A 21,686-nucleotide genomic window follows, 5' to 3' on the forward strand; every position below is an offset into this window, starting at 1 on the left:
TAAACCCTTCTTTGCACTGAAGGACTCCCCAAGCTGCCCATTAATCAAAACCTTGGAGCTGGCAGTCGATAGGAGAGAGGAGACCCAACGAATCCAGCGCCGAGGAAAACCCCTAGCTTCCATGATGGTGAAGAGGCATTGCCAGCTAACCGTGTCAAAGGCTTTCCGAAAATCAAGCTTCAGCACAACCATAGGTAGTTTTCTCTTGTGAGCAGTCTGAACCATATCCGCGGCCATGGCAAAGTTTTCTACAATAGACCTTCCCTTAGCAAAACCTGACTGAAGAGAGTGGATAAGATGTGGTATCTGACACTGCAGTCTCCGAGCAAAAACCTTGCTCGTCAGTTTTGGTATGCTGTGCACAACGGATATAGGCCTGAAATCTGTTAGCTCCAATGGCATACTCTTCTTAGGAAGGAGGGAAACAAAGGAGGAAAAAAAACAGCGTGCAGCCATGCTTGATGGCTGATGGCGGATAATACCACCACTCTACCACGCCGCCATCTCCTGCCGCCCCGCCCCTGCGTCCGCCGCCGGTCACTACCTCTACTGCCTGGGTTATTATGCTTGGCTGCGTTTTTGGTGAAATAATCCCGCCGGATCCGGAAGCGGAAGAAGAGTCGATTTCAGATAGGAGATCAATTTCGGTTTGTGCGGCAAGCGCAGTCCAAAAGGAGTAATTTTTATTCGTAGCATGTCTGTTGAGAAGTTGTAGTCAAAATCCTCGTCCCTCTCATCTAATAATCTCCTCCCTTTTGGCAGAGAACCTGCCGGCGGTCGTGATCGAATACGTTGCTCTCCGATTCGATTTGGTTTCCGCCCCCGATTAGTCTGTTTTGTTGCCCCGGCCTAATAAATAGATAGGGGGGGGGGGGGTCCAATAAGGCCATCTCATTCGTCCGCCATTGTCACAAATCCAATAAGGTTGATCCGATCAGACATGAAGAACAAAAATGGTCGCCGCAATGTAATTTATTCTTCTTTTGCGTCTGATGTTTATCTTTTGCGCAAGATTAATCCTCAAGAGACTCTTTTTTGTTGTTGTTCCAGCTAAATGCAACACGGAAAGCGACTCGCAACGAAGACGCTGCTGGCAACGGCGACATGCTTAGCAATCTGCCCAATGACCTTCTGCTCAACATCCTTGACAGGGTGGACACACTCGATGCTATAAGGACCTGCATCCTATCCAAGCAAATGCTGAAGGTCCCTGCCATGCTCACGCGGATCTTCCTGAGTGTTAGTTCCATTCCAGGTCTCCATGATCGGGTTGTCATCACCAGTGAGTTGCTCCGGACCAACAGTGCCGTGGCTCATGTAACGGATAGCATCTTGAGCACAAGGAGCCCGGAGATCACCATCAGCAATCTCAGAATCAGATTTATCTTGACGCAAGATGACTCTCTCACCATTGCCAAATCCGTTGCCCGTGCCATGGCGACCCGGACGGTTGACGCAGCTGAGTTTGAGATGACAACGGAGAAGGCTTATAAGATATCCTCTCCCGACGATCTCCTCCGCTTCGGGAAGCAGTTCAATGATTTTATCGGTGCTTGTCCGGATATATTCGCTGGCCTTAGGCGCCCGTGGCTGCGCAATATGAGGTTTGGTGAACTGGACATTCCCAACATCCTCAGCACTTGCAAGCTCTTGGAGTCTTTACGTTTAACCTATTGCGACTCGGGGATCCATTCTGTACTCCAAGTAGAACATGCTCTACTTGTTGAGCTCGAGGTTGACTATGGGCAATTTGAGAGAATCGAGCTGATATGTCTACCAAAACTCCAACGGGTGAGCTATACTGGTTGGTACTCTTATGAAGATCCCCTTCATTTTGGTTTTGTACCGCAGCTTTCAAAGCCGAGCCTCACTAAAACTGGCGTCTCTTCGGATAAGACTCTTGAGTTAACTACGTTCCTTGCTAATGTTCCTTCCATAACCGATCTGCATCTGGATTTTAGAAGTGAAAAGGTACTCATTAATTTTTTGAATCATATCCGTCCTTTCTCAATTTACATATGATGGTTATATATGTAACAATAGTAACTTGAGGGGTTCTTCTCCGCGAGTTGAGAATGTAGTTTATATGGAACTTGCACTGAGTTTGTATTTTTTTTCCATCCCAGATTTGGGTTCTACCAGAATGCCCGAAGCTGCTCACGACTATGCTCAGCAAACTACAACATGTGAATCTGGACAATCTTCCTGAAGGATGTGATTTAGCTTGGACAATGTTTATTCTTGAAGCTGCACCCTCCCTAAAAGCTCTGTGCATCACAGTATGGGATCACTGGTGCATAATGGCGACAGACAAAGAGTTTCAGAAGGAAAATGGTTTCTGCGAAAAGGCAGACCTGAAGTGGAAGCCGTATGCCCCTGCTTTCAAGCACAAGAATCTGGCTAAGCTTACCATATATGGCTTCCAACCTGACGGCAACTTTATGCGATACATCAGGTGTGTTGTGGAAGCTGCGGTAAATATGGCAGAGATATCTCTGCATGACAGGAAGATGTGTGGACGCTGTGGTGACTTGGATCCCGAGATCAAAGACAAGGTTTGTCCATCAAGATATCCACGGACTGCTGAGGAGAGGAAGATGGCAGTTGAGGGGTTGGGGTTTGGCTTCGCCAGCTCTGATTCACTTTTGGTCCTAACTGACAAATGATCGGCACTGTATTCTTTATCATCTAATATCCTATCATGTTTTAGTTGGAAGGAGTTCCTCAACTCCATAATAATTCTATAGTTACCAAGTCTGTACTCTTGCTTTCCCTTCAATTGAAGCTTGTACTATTGCCTAACTGAGCCTCCATAATGTGGAACTTTATTTTTTATGTTAGAACCAAACACTTTTGATGCATTGGAATAAGTTGATGTGTTCACTGCTTCCATAGTCCATACATACATAAGGATTAGTGCAGGAACAACAAACAGGTAAGCAAGCACTCATGTCGCCCTCCACGGTTTCTATTTGTGTAGACATTGTAGAGACATTGTTTTCTTACCTAGGAAACTGACTCCGTGGTGATTAAATAATTATATTTATCTATGGATATGCCCTCTCTTTTTCTCAAATTTGATTGATAGAAGTACTTTGGATGCAGATCGGTGGTTCAAGGAAAAAAAGACTATCCAACTTATTTCTGCTACAATTGGCTATACGTAAATGTCCTAGAACAAAATATGAAGCATGCATGGGTTATCATGATTGCACAAATAGTTAGTAAACCAATTGGTTGTTGTTGAGAAAATCAGTGTTCAGATATTATATCTCATGTTCTTCCATTTGGAGATAGATAATAATCGAGAGAGATTATCAAGTTACCCTGCTTTAGTAAATCTCTTGGATTCATATAACATATCCCCGCATTAGATGAAGACCTCATTAAAACTTATTCACAAAATAATAATCCCATAAGCAAGTGTAAATTAATGTATGGAAATTTGTTCATTCATAGTGAAACGTGTGCTGTGATTGGTCTTCAAAGTCTGTTTAGATTTTTCTTATATTTCTGTTGTCTTTTTTGCTGGAAACTCAGAGATGCATTGACCTACACATGCAATGGAATTGAAATTGTTCCAGCTTGCATATCTAGGATTACTAGATTAGTAGTAGAAGTTTGGGCCTCTGAATGTGTTTGGTTGCAGGACGAATGGTAAGAGATTGACATCAGTATCGTGGCTTCAAAGAGAAAAGGTACTATTAGGCTGAGTTAAACCTTTTCTTTAGAAATGTTTAAGACTCTTGGAAGGCTGGAACTACATATACAAGGAATCTACAGACTGCATGTCAAGAAAGTATTGTTGTAGTTCTTTAATGTGATGACAAATATTAATGTGCAAAGCAGATGTGTATTGTTTTTCTGTAGCCATTGTTCTTTCATAGAAACCAAACTCTGAGTTGACAATAAAGTTATATTGCTTGATGAAATTATCTGCCATCCAGACTGTATTATTACACATGTATATATATTGACATTGAACATCTGCAAAGTGCAAATACATTGGAACCATTTTATTAACAGAAATAGTATATAATGGGTGATCTGTATTGGTTGTATGACTGAAGCGTGCCATACATAAACCATCAAAATTGATAAATCATCACAGTAATTATCAGGCGCAGTAAAGTGCGCCTATCCCTGGAAAATACACAGGAGCTCCTGGGTGCTCCACAGCCCTATACGAATATTAAATGTAAAAAAATACCAAAAAATCTGAAATTTGGGGATATCAAACCTGGGTTCCCAATCTACTTCCTTGTGAAGTTTCGTGAAAAAAATCCAGAAAACGTATTCGTGGCGAAAAAAATACTGTCCGAACATTTTTTTACTTTTCAAATTTCTCAGTGTTTTTTTAAGCTTAATGTTCATATAGAGGGGTAGCACCCAGGTGCTACAAATCCGCTTCCATCTATCCCTTTAATTTATTTGACAAAGGATGGATTTTATTGTCTAAGTGTCTAACTATCACTCTATCAGCATGGCCGCCATTGACGACGTGACCCGCCGCAGACCCCGGCCGTCTTCACTGCTGCTCCGGGATGTATCGCCGGCGCCACTGCCCTAGCTCCTGAACACGAAGAGGCAGCGGTCGCCGTCGCCGTCGCCGCGCCCGCAGGCGTACAGATCGAGGCGGTCTCCCTTGCACATGCCGCTCTCCTCCACGAGCCGCCTCCAGTCGAACCCCATGACCCGGTACGCCTTGTTGGAGTTGAGGTAGCGGAGTTGCGCGTCCTTCTCGCGGCCGTCGGCGTCGAGGACCTTGACCGGGACCCTGTTCTCGGCGTTCAGGCCGTCGCCGCGGAGCTCCTCCAGCTCCGGGAAGAGCTTGGGGATGGGGCCGCCCCGCACCTGCTCCTTGGTGAGGAGCAGCCTGTTCTGCCCCGACTGGACGTCGGACTGCTCCAGCGCCTTGGACAGCGCCCAGTCGGCGTCGTACACGCCGAGGCCGCCCATCACCTGCCGGTGGCGCGCCTCCTCCGCCGGGTCGATGCGGCCGCGGGAACCCATGGCGCCGTTCATGCGGTTGTTGCGCAGGGGAGATCTGTCGTGGTACGTGCGTGTATCCGCCGGTGGAATTTGGAATGCCACTGCGTCGGTTACGTGCGAATATATTGGTCGTTAGAATCTTTGTTCTTGTTGGGGCTATCTGGAGATTGATCTTGTGTAGGGTATTGAACAGCATACCCTGTTCAAAGTCTAAAGAATCTTTATCCGGTTTGGGGAAATCCACGCTGTTGGGAGTAGCAAGCAAGCAAGATTTCTACATGTCTTTAAAAAAAAGAAAATCCAAATATATTATCAAAGTTCATCAAAAGTACAAATCATTTGAAACATAATAAAAATCTACGGTTGAGAAATCCTCGTGCACGTGCCCCTAAGAACCAGCGCGCTGAAGCTGTAGTCGTCGCGTCGTTGAATAGGTATGAAGTACCTGACAACAAATCTCGCCACATTATGAAAAATCCTAGCCTCACCGTACCAAAAAAATGACAGGAATCCACATCAGAACTCCGTCGACTCCATCCACAAGGACTAACTCGAGAAGGATCAGAGCCCGGAAAAGAAACTTGAAAAAGAAGCGTCGCCATCCGTCTGAGTGTCGCTCCTGCAATGACTGAACCTAAACTACTAACCGGAGCGGAGGCACTGGGATTTCTCTCCCTGCCACTAGCCGTCAGAGGAGCAGGCAGAGGAGAGATGAATCCACAGGTTCGTCGACGAATCCTGGAGGGGAGAGTTCGACCTAGTCACCAAGGGATCGTTCTACATATCTTCAATAACCATCTTTACCTTTGCTTTAGGAGAATGGCTACTGAAATTTAGCAAAGTCTCAATCGATGTGCTGACCGGCTCGAACGTCGCGAGAGTTATATCTCGCTTCATGCAAGACTATCTACGTGTCTCGCCTGAAGCTTTCCCCTCCAGGCTAATAGCGGGTCTGCCTTTTTCGTGTGCTCCTTGTTTTTTTTAATATTTTTTTGTTTTTCTAACGGTTTTCTCTGTTTCTTCGGTGGTTATTTTGTTTCTTCTTTTTTGTTTTTTCACTGTTTTCTTTGTTTTATTCCAATTTTTACTGGGTTTATCTTTTTTTCTTTTGCTCCTTTCTATGTTTTCATTGGGGTTTTCTTTTCTTTTCTATTTTCTTTATTTTTCTCTGTTTTTGTTTATTTCGTAATTTTCATCAATTTTATTATTTTTCCTTGTTTTTCTTCATATCCTCATGAGTTCTCGCGGTTTCTTCGGATTTTATGTTTTTCTTCGTTTCTGTTGTGTTTCTTTTCTTTCTTCCGTTTTTATTTGTTCTTCCATGCATTTATATATTTTGCATACATATTTGTATATTTCATGTATACATCATGAATTTTTTATACATGATTAACATTTTTCAAATATATCATTAAAATTTTAAAAAATACATGTTTGATGACTTCTTTTTTCATATACATTTTACATTTTTGGTATATATCAGAACATTTTTTAATACATGTTTAAAATTTATAAAGTTTATATTAACATTTTTATAGACGATCATTGTTTTGAAAATTTATGTTTATACACAGTTAACATTTGTGAAATATATGACTAAGATTTTATTCATAAATGATCAGCATTTTTAAAATTTATGTTTTTATGTTCATTTTATATACATTAGGAACATTTTATATACACATTAATTATTTTTTAAATATATAATAAATATTTTAAAACTGTTGTATTAACATTTTTTCTAAACATCATTTTTTTTCATACACATTGTTGTACATTTTTTGTATACATTAGTAACATTTTTTATACACTTTTAACTTTTTGAGAACGCTAAATAAACATAAATATAAATATTCAGAATATTTAAAAATATAAAAAATTAAGAATGAAAGAAAAAAAGTAAATAATAAGAAAATAAAAACGAGGCTATGGCCTCCCGTGAGTTGGTCGTCCCAGTCTCACAATCCCAGTTGATGTTGCCCTAACTCTCGCGTCAAGCGAGAAGTATGCACCCGAACAGTTCCTGGCGCTCACACACCCCTACTCGTGGGCCGGCCCAAAGATGAAGACGAGCGCTCGATCAAGCGGTCTCGTTCGTTCGTACCATGGTCGTTTTAATCGCATTTGGCCGGTCAACCATCGACTTTTGTCCACTTAAAAAAATGCTGACTTTTGAAAATGATAATAAAAATAATTAGAAAAAAACGAAAATCACACAAAGAGAAAAAGTTCGTGAATTCAAAAATGTTCCCTCACTGTAATAAATTCATAGAATTTGAAAATAAGTTCATCATCAACCTGCTAAAAAGTGACACCATGTCCATCGCCTTCTCTGTGCAACACATGTCCCTATGGGCCCACACACGTCTCCACCTGTTCTGATTCCTGAAACAATGCCCCAACTACATCGTCTTCCCTCATACCCTCCTCTTCCTCTCGCATCTGTCCTCCCCTGTTGCAGATCGGGCGTAGGTAGTCGGCCGCCGACATCTCTCACACCGGGCAGTCAGCTGCCTGGCCACACACACTAGTGTTGCACGCCTCTTCCCCCTATACCTAGAACGGGATCGGCGGCCGTGCCCGAGATCCACGTGGCTTGGTCTTCTCTACAGCATTACACAACCTCTCCGGCACCGTTGTCGACCCCCGGGGAGTCCTCCCTGGTGGTGCAGGGACCCGCGTGCAGGCAGCTCCCACTGGTGGCATTAGGGGCGGCCCGTGATTTGAGCTTTGTCGATGACAGTGGCGACCGACAAATGATTTTTTGCAACAAGGTCTTGTTGTGCTTTTCTGAAACAACATCAGTGTTCCAAACGACAACAGTGAACGACGGTGCTCAACAACGACAACTTGACAAGCTCTCGGTTGCAAAAAAGAAATCGACGACGAGAGTTTTGTTGCAATATTGGAGGGGCTGCTTGATGCGCTAGAACAGACGGCTCGCGACCCGACCGATCTTTTAAAAAGATCACCCGCGTGTTGGGGAACGTAGCAGAAATTCAAAATTTTCTACGCATCACCAAGATCAATCTATGGAGTAATCTAGCAACGAGGGGAAGGGGAGTGCATCTACATACCATTGTAGATCGCGATGCGGAAGCGTTGCAAGAACGCGGATGAAGGAGTTGTACTCGTAGCGATTCAGATCGCGATTGATTCCGATCTAAGCACCGAAGAACGGTGCCTCCGCGTTCAACACACGTGCAGCCCGGTGACGTCTCCCACGCCTTGATCCAGCAAGGAGAGAGGGAGAGGTTGGGAAGACTCCATCCAGCAGCAGCACGATGGCGTGATGGTGATGGAGGAGCGTGGCAATCCCGCAGGGCTTCGCCAAGCACCGCGGGAGAGGAGGAGGAGGGAGAGGGGTGGCTGCGCCGAAAGAGAGACGTTCTCCTGTCTTGGGCAGCCCCAAAACCCCAATATATATAGGGGAGGGGGAGGGCTGCGCCCCCATCTAGGGTTTCCCCCCCAAGGGGTGCGGCCAGCCCTAGATGGGGCTTGGGGGGCGGCCAAAGGGGGGGGGAGAGGGGGGCGCCCCACTAGATGGGCCTTAGGCCCATCTGAGCCTAGGGTTTCCCCTTCCCCCCCTTTCCTGCGCCCTGGCCCTCTTGTGGGGGGGCGCACCAGCCCACCTGGGGCTGGTCCCCTCCCACACTTGGCCCATGCAGCCCTCTGGGGCCGGTGGCCCCACCGGGTGGACCCCCGGGACCCTCCCGGTGGTCCCGGTACATTACCGATAGCACCCGAAACTTTTCCGGTGACCAAAACAGGACTTCCCATATATAAATCTTTACCTCCGGACCATTCCGGAACTCCTCGTGACGTCCGGGATCTCATCCGGGACTCCGAACAACATTCGGTAACCACGTACATACTTTCCCTATAACCCTAGCGTCATCGAACCTTAAGTGTGTAGACCCTACGGGTTCGGGAACCATGCAAACATGACCGAGACGTTCTCCGGTCAATAACCAACAGCGGGATCTGGATACCCATGTTGGCTCCCACATGTTCCACGATGATCTCATCGGATGAACCACGATGTCGGGGATTCAATCAATCCCGTATTCAATTCCCTTTGTCTATCGGTATGCTACTTGCCCGAGATTCGATCGTCGGTATCCCTATACCTTGTTCAATCTCGTTACCGGCAAGTCTCTTTACTCGTTCCGTAACTCACATCATCCCGTGATCAACTCCTTGGTCACATTGTGCACATTATGATGATGTCCTACCGAGTGGGCCCAGAGATACCTCTCCGTTTACACGGAGTGACAAATCCCAGTCTTGATTCGTGCCAACCCAACAGACACTTTCGGAGATACCTGTAGTGCACCTTTATAGCCACCCAGTTACGTTGTGACGTTTGGTACACCCAAAGCATTCCTACGGTATCCGGGAGTTGCACAATCTCATGGTCTAAGGAAATGATACTTGACCTTAGAAAAGCTCTGAGCGAACGAACTACACGATCTTGTGCTAGGCTTAGGATTGGGTCTCGTCCATCACATCATTCTCCTAATGATGTGATCCCGTTATCAACGACATCCAATGTCCATGGTCAGGAAACCGTAACCATCTATTGATCAACGAGCTAGTCAACTAGAGGCTTACTAGGGACATGGTGTTGTCTATGTATCCACACATGTATCTGAGTTTCCTATCAATACAATTCTTGCATGGATAATAAACGATTATCGTGAACAAGGAAATATAATAATAACCAATTTATTATTGCCTCTAGGGCATATTTCCAACAGTCTTCCACTTGCACTAGAGTCAATAATCTAGTCCACATCACCATGTGATTAACACTCACAGGTCACATCACCATGTGACCAACATCCAAAGAGTTTACTAGAGTCAACAATCTAGTTCACATCTCTATGTGATTAACACTCAATGAGTTCTGGTTTGATCATGTTATGCTTGTGAGAGAGGTTATTTAGTCAACGGGTCTGAACCTTTCAGATCCGTGTGTGCTTTACGAATATCTATGTCATCTTGTGGATGCTACCACACGCTACTTGGAGCCATTTCAAATAACTGCTCTACTATACGAATCCGGTTTACTACTCAGAGCCATCCGGATTAGTGTCAAAGTTCGCATCGACGTAACCCTTTACGACGAACTCCTTTTCACCTCCATAATCGAGAAAATTCCTTAGTCCACTAGATACTAAGGATAAGTTCGACCGCTGTCATGTGATCCATTCCCGGATCACTATTGTACCCCTTGACCAACTCATGGCAAGGCACACTACATGTGCGGTACACAGCATAGCATACTATAGAGCCTACGTCTAAAGCATAGGGGACGACCTTCGTCCTTTCTCTCTCTTCTGCTGTGGTCAGGTCATGAGTCTTACTCAATACTCACACCTTGTAACACAACCAAGAACTCCTTCTTTGTTGATCTATTTTGAACTCTTTCAAGATCATGTCAAGATGTGCGTTCCTTGAAAGTATCATCGGGCGTCTTGATCTATCTCTATGGATCTTGATGCCCAATATGTAAGCAGCTTTATCCAGGTCTTCCTTTGAAAAACTCCTTTCAAACAACCCTTTATGCTTTCCAGAAATTCTACATCATTTCGGATCAACAATATGTCATTCACATATACTTATCAGAAATGTTGTAGCGCTCCCACTCACTTTATTGGAAATACAAGTTTCTCATAAACTTTGTATAAACCCAAAAACTTTGATCACTCCATCAAAGCGTATATTCTGACTCCGAGATGCTTGCTCTATTCCATGGAAGGATCGCTGGAGCTAGCATACCTTTTAGCATCCTTAGGATCGACAAAAACCTTCTGGTTGTATCACATACAACCTTTCCTCAAGAAAATCTTCGAGGAAACAATGTTTTGACATCCTATCTGCAAGACTGCTAATACAATTCCAACAGACTCTTAGCATCGCTACGAGTGAGAAAGTCTCATCGTAGTCAACTCCTTGAACTTGTCGGAAAACATCTTCACGACAAGCCGAGCTTTCTTAATGGTGACACTTACCATTATTGTCTCTCTTCCTTTTAAAATCCATCTGCACCCAACAGCCTTACGACCATCAAGTACATGGATCCTCTCTTGGATTTTATGGCCTCGAGCCATTCGTCGGAATATGGGCCCACCATCGCTTCTCCATAGCTCGTAGGTTCATTGTTGTCTAGCAACATGACTTCCAAGACAGGATCACGTACCACTCTGAAGTAGTACGCATCCTCGTCGTCCTACGAGGTTTGGTAGTGACTTGATCCGAAGTTTCATGATCACTATCATGAGCTTCCACTTCAATTGGTGTAGGTGCCACAGGAACAACTTCCTGTGCCCTGCTACACACTAGTTGAAGTGACGGTTCAATAACCTCATCAAGTCTCCACCATCCTCCCACTCAATTCTTTCGAGAGAAACTTTTCCTCGAGAAAGGACCCGTTTCTAGAAGCAATTACTTTTGCTTCCAGATTTGAAATAGGAGGTATGCCCAACTGTTTTGGGTATTCTATGAAGACGCATTTATCCGCTTTGGGTTCGAGCTTATCAGCCTGAAAATTTTTCACATAAGCATCGCAGCCCCAAACTTTTAAGAAACGACAACTTAGGTTTCTCTAAACGGTGTCGTCTCAACGGAATTGTGTGGTGCCCTGTTTAAAGTGAATGCGGTTGTCTCTAATGCCTAACCCATAAACGATAGTGGTAACTAGATAAGAGACATCATGGTATGCACCATATCCAAATGGGTGCAGTTATGATGTTCGGACACACCATCACACTGTGGTGTTCCAGGCGGTATTAATTGTGAAACACTTTCCACAATGTCTTAATTGTGTGCCAAACTCGTAACTCAGATATCTCTATGATCATATCATAGACATTTTATCCTCTTGTCACGACGATCTTCAACTTCACTCTGAAATTACTTGAACCTTTCAATAATTCAGACTTGTGTTTCATCAAGTAAATATTCTCAGCATCTACTCAAATCATCTGTGAAGTAAGAACATATCGATATCCACTGCGTGCCTTAGCACTCATTGGACTGCACACATCAAATGTATTACTTCCAACAAGTTGCTCTCTTGTTCCATCTTACTGAAAACGAGGCCTTTCAGTCATCTTGCCCATGTGGTATGATTTGCATGTCTCAAGTGATTCAAAATCAAGTGAGTCCAAACGATCCATCTGCATGGAGTTTCTTCATGCATATATACCAATAGACGTGGTTCGCATGTCTCAATCCTTTCAAAAATGAGTGAGTCCAAAGATCCATCTACATGGAGCTTCTTCATGCGTTTTATCCCAATATGACTCAAATAGCAGTGCCACAAGTATGTGGTACTATCATTACTTTTGGCATGAACATGTGTATCACTATGATCAAGATTCATTTTAGGTGCAAGACCATTGAAGGTATTATTCAAATAAACAGAGTAACCATTATTCTCCTTAAATGAATAACCGTATTGCGATAAACATAATCCAATCATGTTTATGCTCAACGCAAACACCAAATCTCGATGGTAGAGGGAGCATGCGATGCTTGATCAACCTTGGAAACATTTCCAACACATATTGTCATCTCACCTTTAGCTAGTCTCCGTTTATTCCGCAGCTTTTATTTCGAGTTACTAACACTTAGTAACCGAACCGGTATCTAATACCCTGGTGCTGCTAGGAGTACTAGTAAAGTACACATTCATATAATGTATATCCAATATACTTCTGTCGACCTTGCCTGCCTTCTCATCTACCAAGTATCTAGGGTAGTACTGCTTCAGTGACCGTTCCTCTCATTACAGAAGCACTTAGTCTCGGGTCTGGGTTCAACCTTGGGATTCTTCACTAGAGCAGCAAATGACTTGCTGTTTCATGAAGTATCCCTTTTGCCCTTGCCCTTCTTAAACTAGCGGTTTTACTAACCATCAACAATTGATGCTCCTTCTTGATTTCTACTCTCGCAGTGTCAAACATCGCGAATAGCTCAAGGATCATCATAACTATCCCTGATATGTTATAGTTCATCACGAAGCTCTACTAGCTTGGTGGCCGTGACTATGGAGAACCATCACTATCTCATCTAGGAGACTAACTCCCACTCGATTCAAGCGATTGTGGTACTCAGACAATCTGAGCACATGCTCAACGATTGAGCTTTTCTCCCTTAGTCTGCAGGCTTAAGAAACTTGTCAGGGGCCTCATACCTCTTGACGTGGGCACTAGTCTGAAATCTCAATTTCAGTCTTCGGAACATCTCATATGTTCTGCGACATTTCAAAACGTCTTTGGTGCCACAATTCTAAACCGTTAGCATTACGCACTGAACTATCACGTAGTCATCAAAACGTGTATGTCAGATGTTTCGCAACATCTACAGACGACGCTGAGGTTCAGCACACCGAGCGGTGCATTAAGGACATAAGCCTTCTGTGCAGCAATGAGGACAATCCTCAGTTTACGGACCCAGTCCGCATAATTGCTACTACCAATTTTCAACTAAATTTTCTCTAGGAACATATCTTAAACAGTAGAACTAAAGCGTATGACATAATTTGCAAAGACCTTTTGACTATGTTCGTGATAATGAAGTTCATCTGATTATTTAATGAACTCCCACTCAGATAGACATCCCTCTAGTCATCTAAGTGACACATGATCCGAGTCAAACTAGTCCGTGTCCGATCATCACGTGAGACGGACTAGTCATCATCGGTGAACATCTCCATGTTGATCGTATCTGCTATACGACTCATGTTCGACCTTTTGGTCTCTTGTGTTCTGAGGCCATGTCTGTACATGCTAGGCTCGTCAAGTCAACCTAAGTGTTTCGCATGTGTTTCGAGGCCATGTCTGTACATGCTAGGCTCGCCAACACCCGTTGTATTCGAACGTTAGAATCTATCACACCCGATCATCACGTGGTGCTCCGAAACAACGAATCTTCGCAACGGTGCACAGTTAGGGGGAACACGTCTCTTGAAATTTTAGTGAGGGATCATCTTACTTACTACCGTCGTTCTAAGCAAATAAGATGCAAAACATGATAAACATCACATGCAATCAAATAGTGACATGATATGGCCAATATCATTTTGCTCCTTTGATCTCCATCTTCGGGGCACCATGATCATCTTTGTCACCGGCATGACACCATGATCTCCATCATCATGATCTCCATCATTGTGTCTTCACGAAGTTGTCACGCCAACGATTACTTCTACTTCTATGGCTAACGCGCTTAGCAATAAAGTAAAGTAATTTACATGGCGTTATTCAATGACACGCAGGTCATACAAAAAATAAAGACAACTCCTATGGCTCCTGCCGGTTGTCATACTCATCGACATGCAAGTCGTGATTCCTATTACAAGAATATGATCAATCTCATACATCACATATATCATTCATCACATCTTCTGGCCATATCACATCACATAGCACATGCTGCAAAAACAAGTTAGACGTCCTCTAATTGTTGTTGCAAGTTTTTACGTGGCTTGTAAAGGTTTCTAGCAAGAACGTTTCTTACCTACGTAAGACCACAACGTGATATGCCAATTTCTATTTACCCTTCGTAAGGACCCTTTTCATCGAATCCGTTCCGACTAAAGTGGGAGAGACAGACACCCGCTAGCCACCTTATGCAACTAGTGCATGTCAGTCGGTGGAACCTGTCTCATGTAAGCGTACGTGTAAGGTCGGTCCGGGCCGCTTCATCCCACAATACCGCCGAAACAAGATAAGACTAGTAGCGGCAAGAAGAATTGGCAACATCGACGCCCACAACTACTTTGTGTTCTACTCGTGCATAGAAACTACGCATAGACCTAGCTCATGATGACACTGTTGGGGAACGTAGTAGAAATTCAAAATTTTCTACGCATCACCAAGATCAATCTATGGAGTAATCTAGCAACGAGGGGAAGGGGAGTGCATCTACATACCATTGTAGATCGCGATGCGGAAGCGTTGCAAGAACGCGGATGAAGGAGTCGTACTCGTAGCGATTCAGATCGCGGTTGATTCCGATCTAAGCACCGAAGAACGGTGCCTCCGCGTTCAACACACGTGCAGCCCGGTGACGTCTCCCACGCCTTGATCCAGCAAGGAGAGAGGGAGAGGTTGGGAAGGCTCCGTCCAGCAGCAGCACGACGGCGTGGTGGTGATGGAGGAGCGTGGCAATCCCGCAGGGCTTCGCCAAGCACCGCGGGAGAGGAGGAGGAGGGAGAGGGGTAGGGCTGCGCCGAAAGAGAGACGTTCTCCTGTCTTGGGCAGCCCCAAAACCCCAATATATATAGGGGAGGGGGAGGGCTGCGCCCCCATCTAGGGTTTCCCCCCCAAGGGGTGCGGCCAGCCCTAGACGGGGCTTGGGGGGGCGGCCAAAGGGGGGGAGAGAGGGGGGCGCCCCACTAGATGGGCCTTAGGCCCATCTGAGCCTAGGGTTTCCCCTTTCCCCCCTTTCCTGCGCCCTGGCCCTCTTGTGGGGGGGGGGGGGGGCGCACCAGTCCACCTGGGGCTGGTCCCCTCCCACACTTGGCCCATGCAGCCCTCTGGGGCCGGTGGCCCCACCTGGTGGACCCCCGGGACCCTCCCGGTGGTCCCGGTACATTACCGATAGCACCCGAAACTTTTCCGGTGACCAAAACAGGACTTCCCATATATAAATCTTTACCTCCGGACCATTCCGGAACTCCTCGTGACGTCCGGGATCTCATCCGGGACTCCGAACAACATTCGGTAACCACGTACATACTTTCCCTATAACCCTAGCGTCATCGAACCTTAAGTGTGTAGACCCTACGGGTTCGGGAACCATGCAGACATGACCGAGACGTTCTCCGGTCAATAACCAACAGCGGGATCTGGATACCCATGTTGGCTCCCACATGTTCCACGATGATCTCATCGGATGAACCACGATGTCGGGGATTCAATCAATCCCGTATTCAATTCCTTTTGTCTATCGGTATGCTACTTGCCCGAGATTCGATCGTCGGTATCCCTATACCTTGTTCAATCTCGTTACCGGCAAGTCTCTTTACTCTTTCCGTAACTCACATCATCCCGTGATCAACTCCTTGGTCACATTGTGCACATTATGATGATGTCCTACCGAGTGGGCCCAGAGATACCTCTCCGTTTACACGGAGTGACAAATCCCAGTCTCGATTCATGCCAACCCAACAGACACTTTCGGAGATACCTGTAGTGCACCTTTATAGCCACCCAGTTACGTTGTGACGTTTGGTACACCCAAAGCATTCCTACGGTATCCGGGAGTTGCACAATCTCATGGTCTAAGGAAATGATACTTGACATTAGAAAAGCTCTGAGCAAACGAACTACACGATCTTGTGCTAGGCTTAGGATTGGGTCTCGTCCATCACATCATTCTCCTAATGATGTGATCCCGTTATCAACGACATCCAATGTCCATGGTCAGGAAACCGTAACCATCTATTGATCAACGAGCTAGTCAACTAGAGGCTTACTAGGGACATGGTGTTGTCTATGTATCCACACATGTATCTGAGTTTCCTATCAATACAATTCTAGCATGGATAATAAACGATTATCGTGAACAAGGAAATATAATAATAACCAATTTATTATTGCCTCTAGGGCATATTTCCAACACCGCGGACGCGTAGCACGCCTCAATATATTTAAATCTATCTCAATTTGAGCAAGTGGGTCCGAATTTTTGCACAGGTCAAAAGCTGACATATCCTTTTGGCTTCATAATTTGCACACGGCCTTGGGTTGAGACGATCCAAAAAGTTAAACAGTGTTGCTAAGTCTCAGTCTACCGAGACTTTGTTAAGTCTCAGTCGATGTTATATTCGTGAGATCTTACATTGAGATCCGTGCATTTTTTTTCTTCTGATTTTTCTTTTTCTCTCTAGCATGTTACACCCAAAGTTAAAATCATTTCTCTCGTCAAGATGAACAACTTCCATGTTAGAACACTTTTACGTTTGAAGCCATCTTGAAAACGGAATTATGCAAGCCAAAAGCTGATGCCACCATTAAGAAAGAGGGCCAAGCCATAAGAGCATCTGCAACAGCCGCCCAACGCGCCGTGTACTAAAAACTACTTTGTCGCGCGCCCATCGCCTGGTTTGGCGCGACGGGCAGCGCTGGCTCCAGCAACGCGTAAAAATATAGCGCGCGCGACTCTAGCACAAACAACATATGCATTCCAAAACACAAGCAAAAAGATCAAACACAAACAAAATAAATTAACAATAAATAGTTCAATTTCGTTATTTTACAACTCAAACAAATAGTTTATCATTCAATACAAAAATAGTTCAATAATACAACAAATAGTTCAACAATCAACATCAAACGCACAGATCATGATGCTCTTTGTCGGCCATTCTAAGCCAACCACTCCTCAATGAGATTCTTCTGAAGATCATCATGCGTTGCGGGACGTCGAATGGCATGATAGGAGGCAGCAAAATGGGCCACCCTTTCAGCCCTCCGTCGCACTCGCACGGGATGTCCCAAGAGCTCATACTGAGAGTAGTCTACATCTTGGCTACGCTCATTCTCGATGATCATATTGTGCATGATCACACAAGCGTGCATGATGTACCAAAGCATATTTTGATCCCGAAATCTAGCCGGTCCTCTCACAATAGCAAATTGGGCTTGCAAAATCCCAAAAGCTCTCTCCACATCTTTTCTAGCCGCCGCCTGAGCATTGTGGAAATCAAGATTTTTCTTACCTTCCCGTTTTTTTCAACGGCTTCACAAATGTTTGCCACTTTGAGTAGATGCCATCCGCAAGGTAGTAGCCATAGTTGTATGTACGACCATTTGTTACAAACTGCACCGGTGGCAAATAACCATTTGCAATCTTATTCATCAGTGGTGACCGGTTGACAACGTTGATATCGTTCAAAGATCCAGGCATTCCAAAGAAAGCATGCCAAATCCAAGTCTCTTGATCGGCCACCGCTTCAAGGATTATAGTGGAACCCTTTTTTTGGCCGTGGAATTGCCCATACCATGCCTTTGGACAATTCTGTTGGGGAACGTAGCAATAATTCAAAAAATTTCCTACGTGTCACCAAGATCAATCTAGGAGATGCTAGCAATGAGAGAGAGGGAGTGCATCTTCATACCCTTGAAGATCGCTAAGCGGAAGCGTTACAAGAACGCGGTTGATGGAGTCATACTCGCGGCGATTCAAATCGCGGAAGATCCGATCCAAGTGCCGAACGGACGGCACCTCCGCGTTCAACACACGTACAGCCCAGGGACGTCTCCTCCTTCTTGATCCAGCAAGGGGAGAGGAGAAGTTGAGGCAGAGCTCCGGCAGCACGACGGCGTGGTGGTGGAGCTTGCAGTTCTCCAACAGGACTTCGCCAAGCACTACGGAGGAGGAGGAGGTGGTGTTGAAGAGGGGGAGGGCTGCGCCAGGGAAGGGGTATGGCAGCCCTCCCACCCCCACTATTTATAGGGGGAAGGGAGAGGGGCCGTCCCCTAGATCCCATCTACAACGGGGGGGGGGGGGCAAGGGGGGATATTGCCCCCCAAGTTTGGTGGGAGGCGCCTTGGGCCCTTGGGGGGGGGGGCGCACCAGCCCACTAGGGGGCTGGTTCCCACCCTTGTTCAGCCCATTAAGTCCCCCGGAGTAGGTGGCCCCACACGATGGACCCCGGACACCTTTCGGTGGTCCCGATACAATACCGATAACCCCCGAAACCATTCCGGCGACTGAAACTGGACTTCCCATATATAAATCTTTACCTTCGGACCATTCCGGAACTCCTCGTGACGCCCAGGATCTCATCCGGGACTCCGAACAACCTTCGGTAACCTCATAAAATTTCCCATAACAACTCTAGCGTCACCGAACCTTAAGTGTGTAGACCCTACGGGTTCGGGAACCATGCAGACATGATCGAGACATCTCTCCGGCCAATAACCAACAACGGGATCTGGATACCCATGTTGGCTCCCACATATTCCAAGATGATCTCATCAGATGAACCACGATGTCAGGGATTCAATCAATCCCGTATACAATTCCCTTTGTACACTGGTATGTTACTTGCCCGAGATTCGATCGTCGGTATCCCCATACCTCGTTCAATTTTGTTACCGGAAAGTCTCTTTACTCGTTCCGTAATGCATGATCCTGTGACTAACTCCTTAGTCACACTGAGCTCATTATGATGATGCATTACCGAGTGGGCCCAGAGATACCTCTCCATCATACAGAGTGACAAATCCCAGTCTCGATTCATGCCAACCCAACAGACACTTTCGGAGATACCTGTAGTGCAGCTTTATAGCCACCCAGTTACGTTGTGACATTTGGTACACCCAAAGCATTCCTACGGTATCCGGGAGTTGCGCAATCTCATGGTCTAAGGAAATGATACTTGACATTAGAAAAGCTCTTGCAAACGAACTACATGATCTTGTGCTATGCTTAGGATTGGGTCTTGTCCATCACATCATTCTCCTAATGATGTGATCCCGTTATCAATGACATCCAATGTACATGGTCAGGAAACCACAACCATCTATTGATCAACGAGCTAGTCAACTAGAGGCTTATTAGGGACATATTACGGTCTATGTATTCACACATGTATTTGTTTAGCCGTGTGCGGTGCCCCCCTCCACAGATTTCCACCTCGGTCATATCGTTGTAGTGCTTAGGCGAAGCCCTGCGTCAGTAACTTCATCATCACCGTCATCACGCCGTCGTGCTGACGTAACTCTCCCTCGGCCTCAGCTGGATCAAGAGTTCGAGGGACGTCACCGAGTTGAACGTGTGCAGATCGCGGAGGTGTCGTGCGTTCGGTACTTGATCGGTTGGATCGCAGAGACGTTTGACTACATCAACCGCGTTACTTAACGCTTCCACTTTCGGCCTACGAGGGTACGTGGACACACTCTCCCGCTCGTTGCTATGCATCACATAGATAGATCTTGCGTGATCGTAGGTAAATTTTTTGAAATACCGCGTTCCCCAACAGTGGCATCCGAGCCAGGTCTATGCATAGATGTTATATGCATGAGTAGAACACAAAGAGTTGTGGGCGATAATAGTCATACTACTTACCAGCATGTCATACTTTGATTCAGCAGTATTGTTGGATGAAGCGGCCCAGACCGACATTACATGACCGCGTTCATGAGACTGGTTCTACCGCCGTGCTTCGCACACAGGTGGCTAGTGGGTGTCTGTTTCTCCAACTTTAATTGAATCGAGTGTGACTACGCCTGGTCCTTGTTGAAGGTTAAAACAACACACTTGATGGAAAATCGTTGTGGTTTTTGATGCGTAGGTAAGAACGGTTCTTGCTAAACCCATAGCAGCCACGCAAAATTTGCAACAACAAGTAGAGGACGTCTAACTTGTTTTTGCAGGGTATGTTGTGATGTGATATGGTCAAGACGTGATGATATATAAATTGTTGTATGAGATGATCATGTTTTGTAGAAGTTATCGGCAACTGGCAGGAGCATTATGGTTGTCGCTTTATTGTATGAAATGCAATCGCCATGTAATTGCTTTACTTTATCACTAAGCGGTAGCGATAGTCGTAGAAGCAATAGTTGGCGAGACGACAATGATGCTTCGATGGAGATCAATGTGTGAAGCCGGTGACGATGGTGATCATGACGGTGCTTTGGAGATGGAGATCAAAGGCACAAGATGATGATGGCCATATCATATCACTTATATTGATTGCATGTGATGTTTATCCTTTATGCATCTTATTTTGCTTAGTTCGGCGGTAGCATTATAAGATGATCTCTCACTAAATTTCAAGGTACAAGTGTTCTCCCTGAGTATGCACTGTTGCTACAGTTCGTCGTGCCGAGACACCACGTGATGATCGGGTGTGATAAGCTCTACGTTCACATACAACGGGTGCAAGCCAGTTTTGCACACGCAGAATACTCGGGTTAAACTTGACGAGCCTAGCATATGCAGATATGGCCTCGGAACACTGAGACCAAAAGGTCGAGCGTGAATCATATAGTAGATATGATCAACATACTGATGTTCACCATTGAAAACTACTCCATCTCACGTGATGATCGGACATGGTTTAGTTGATTTGGATCACGTGATCACTTAGATGATTAGAGGGTTGTCTATCTAAGTGGGAGTTCTTAAGTAATATGATTAATTGAACTTTAATTTATCATGAACTTAGTACCTGATAGTATTTTGCATGTCTATGTTGTTGTAGATCAATGGCCGTGCTACTGTTCCTTTGAATTTTAATGCGTTCCTAGAGAAAGCTAAGTTGAAAGATGATGGTAGCAACACGGACTAGGTCCGTAACTTGAGGATTATCCTCATTGCTGCACAGAAGAATTACGTCCTGGAAGCACCGCTAGGTGCAAGACCCACTGCAGGAGCAACGCCGGACGTTGTGAACGCCTGACAGAGCAAAAGCTGATGACTACTTGGTAGTTCAGTTTGCCATGCTTTACGGCTTAGAACCAGGACTTCAACGACGTTTTGAACATCATGGAGCATATGAGATGTTCCAGGAGTTGAAGTTAATATTTCAAGCAAATGCCCGGATTGAGAGATATGAAGTCTCTAATAAGTTCTACAACTGTAAAATGGAGGAGAATAGTTCTGTCTGTGAACATATACTCAAAATGTCTGGGTATCATAATCACTTGACTCAGCTGGGAGTTAAT

The 21,686-nt window shown here is 45.3% G+C and overlaps 1 protein-coding gene and 1 pseudogene across 1 annotated transcript; one reads left to right on the forward strand and one right to left on the reverse strand.

The window, feature by feature from the left end:
• The first annotated feature begins 940 nt into the window (after positions 1 to 940).
• Positions 941 to 2,587, forward strand: LOC109739402 (uncharacterized). Its single transcript, XM_040393462.1, is given in 4 exon segments — positions 941 to 967; positions 1,051 to 1,971; positions 2,127 to 2,510; positions 2,513 to 2,587. Coding segments are annotated over 4 exon segments (1,407 nt in total).
• A 1,891-nt stretch (positions 2,588 to 4,478) lies between these two features.
• LOC109739401 (uncharacterized) lies at positions 4,479 to 5,369 on the reverse strand (annotated as a pseudogene).
• Between the last annotated feature and the right edge of the window lie 16,317 nt (positions 5,370 to 21,686).

The sequence above is a fragment of the Aegilops tauschii genome, chromosome 6 (assembly GCF_002575655.3).
Source record: "Aegilops tauschii subsp. strangulata cultivar AL8/78 chromosome 6, Aet v6.0, whole genome shotgun sequence".
Lineage (NCBI taxonomy): Eukaryota > Viridiplantae > Streptophyta > Magnoliopsida > Poales > Poaceae > Aegilops > Aegilops tauschii.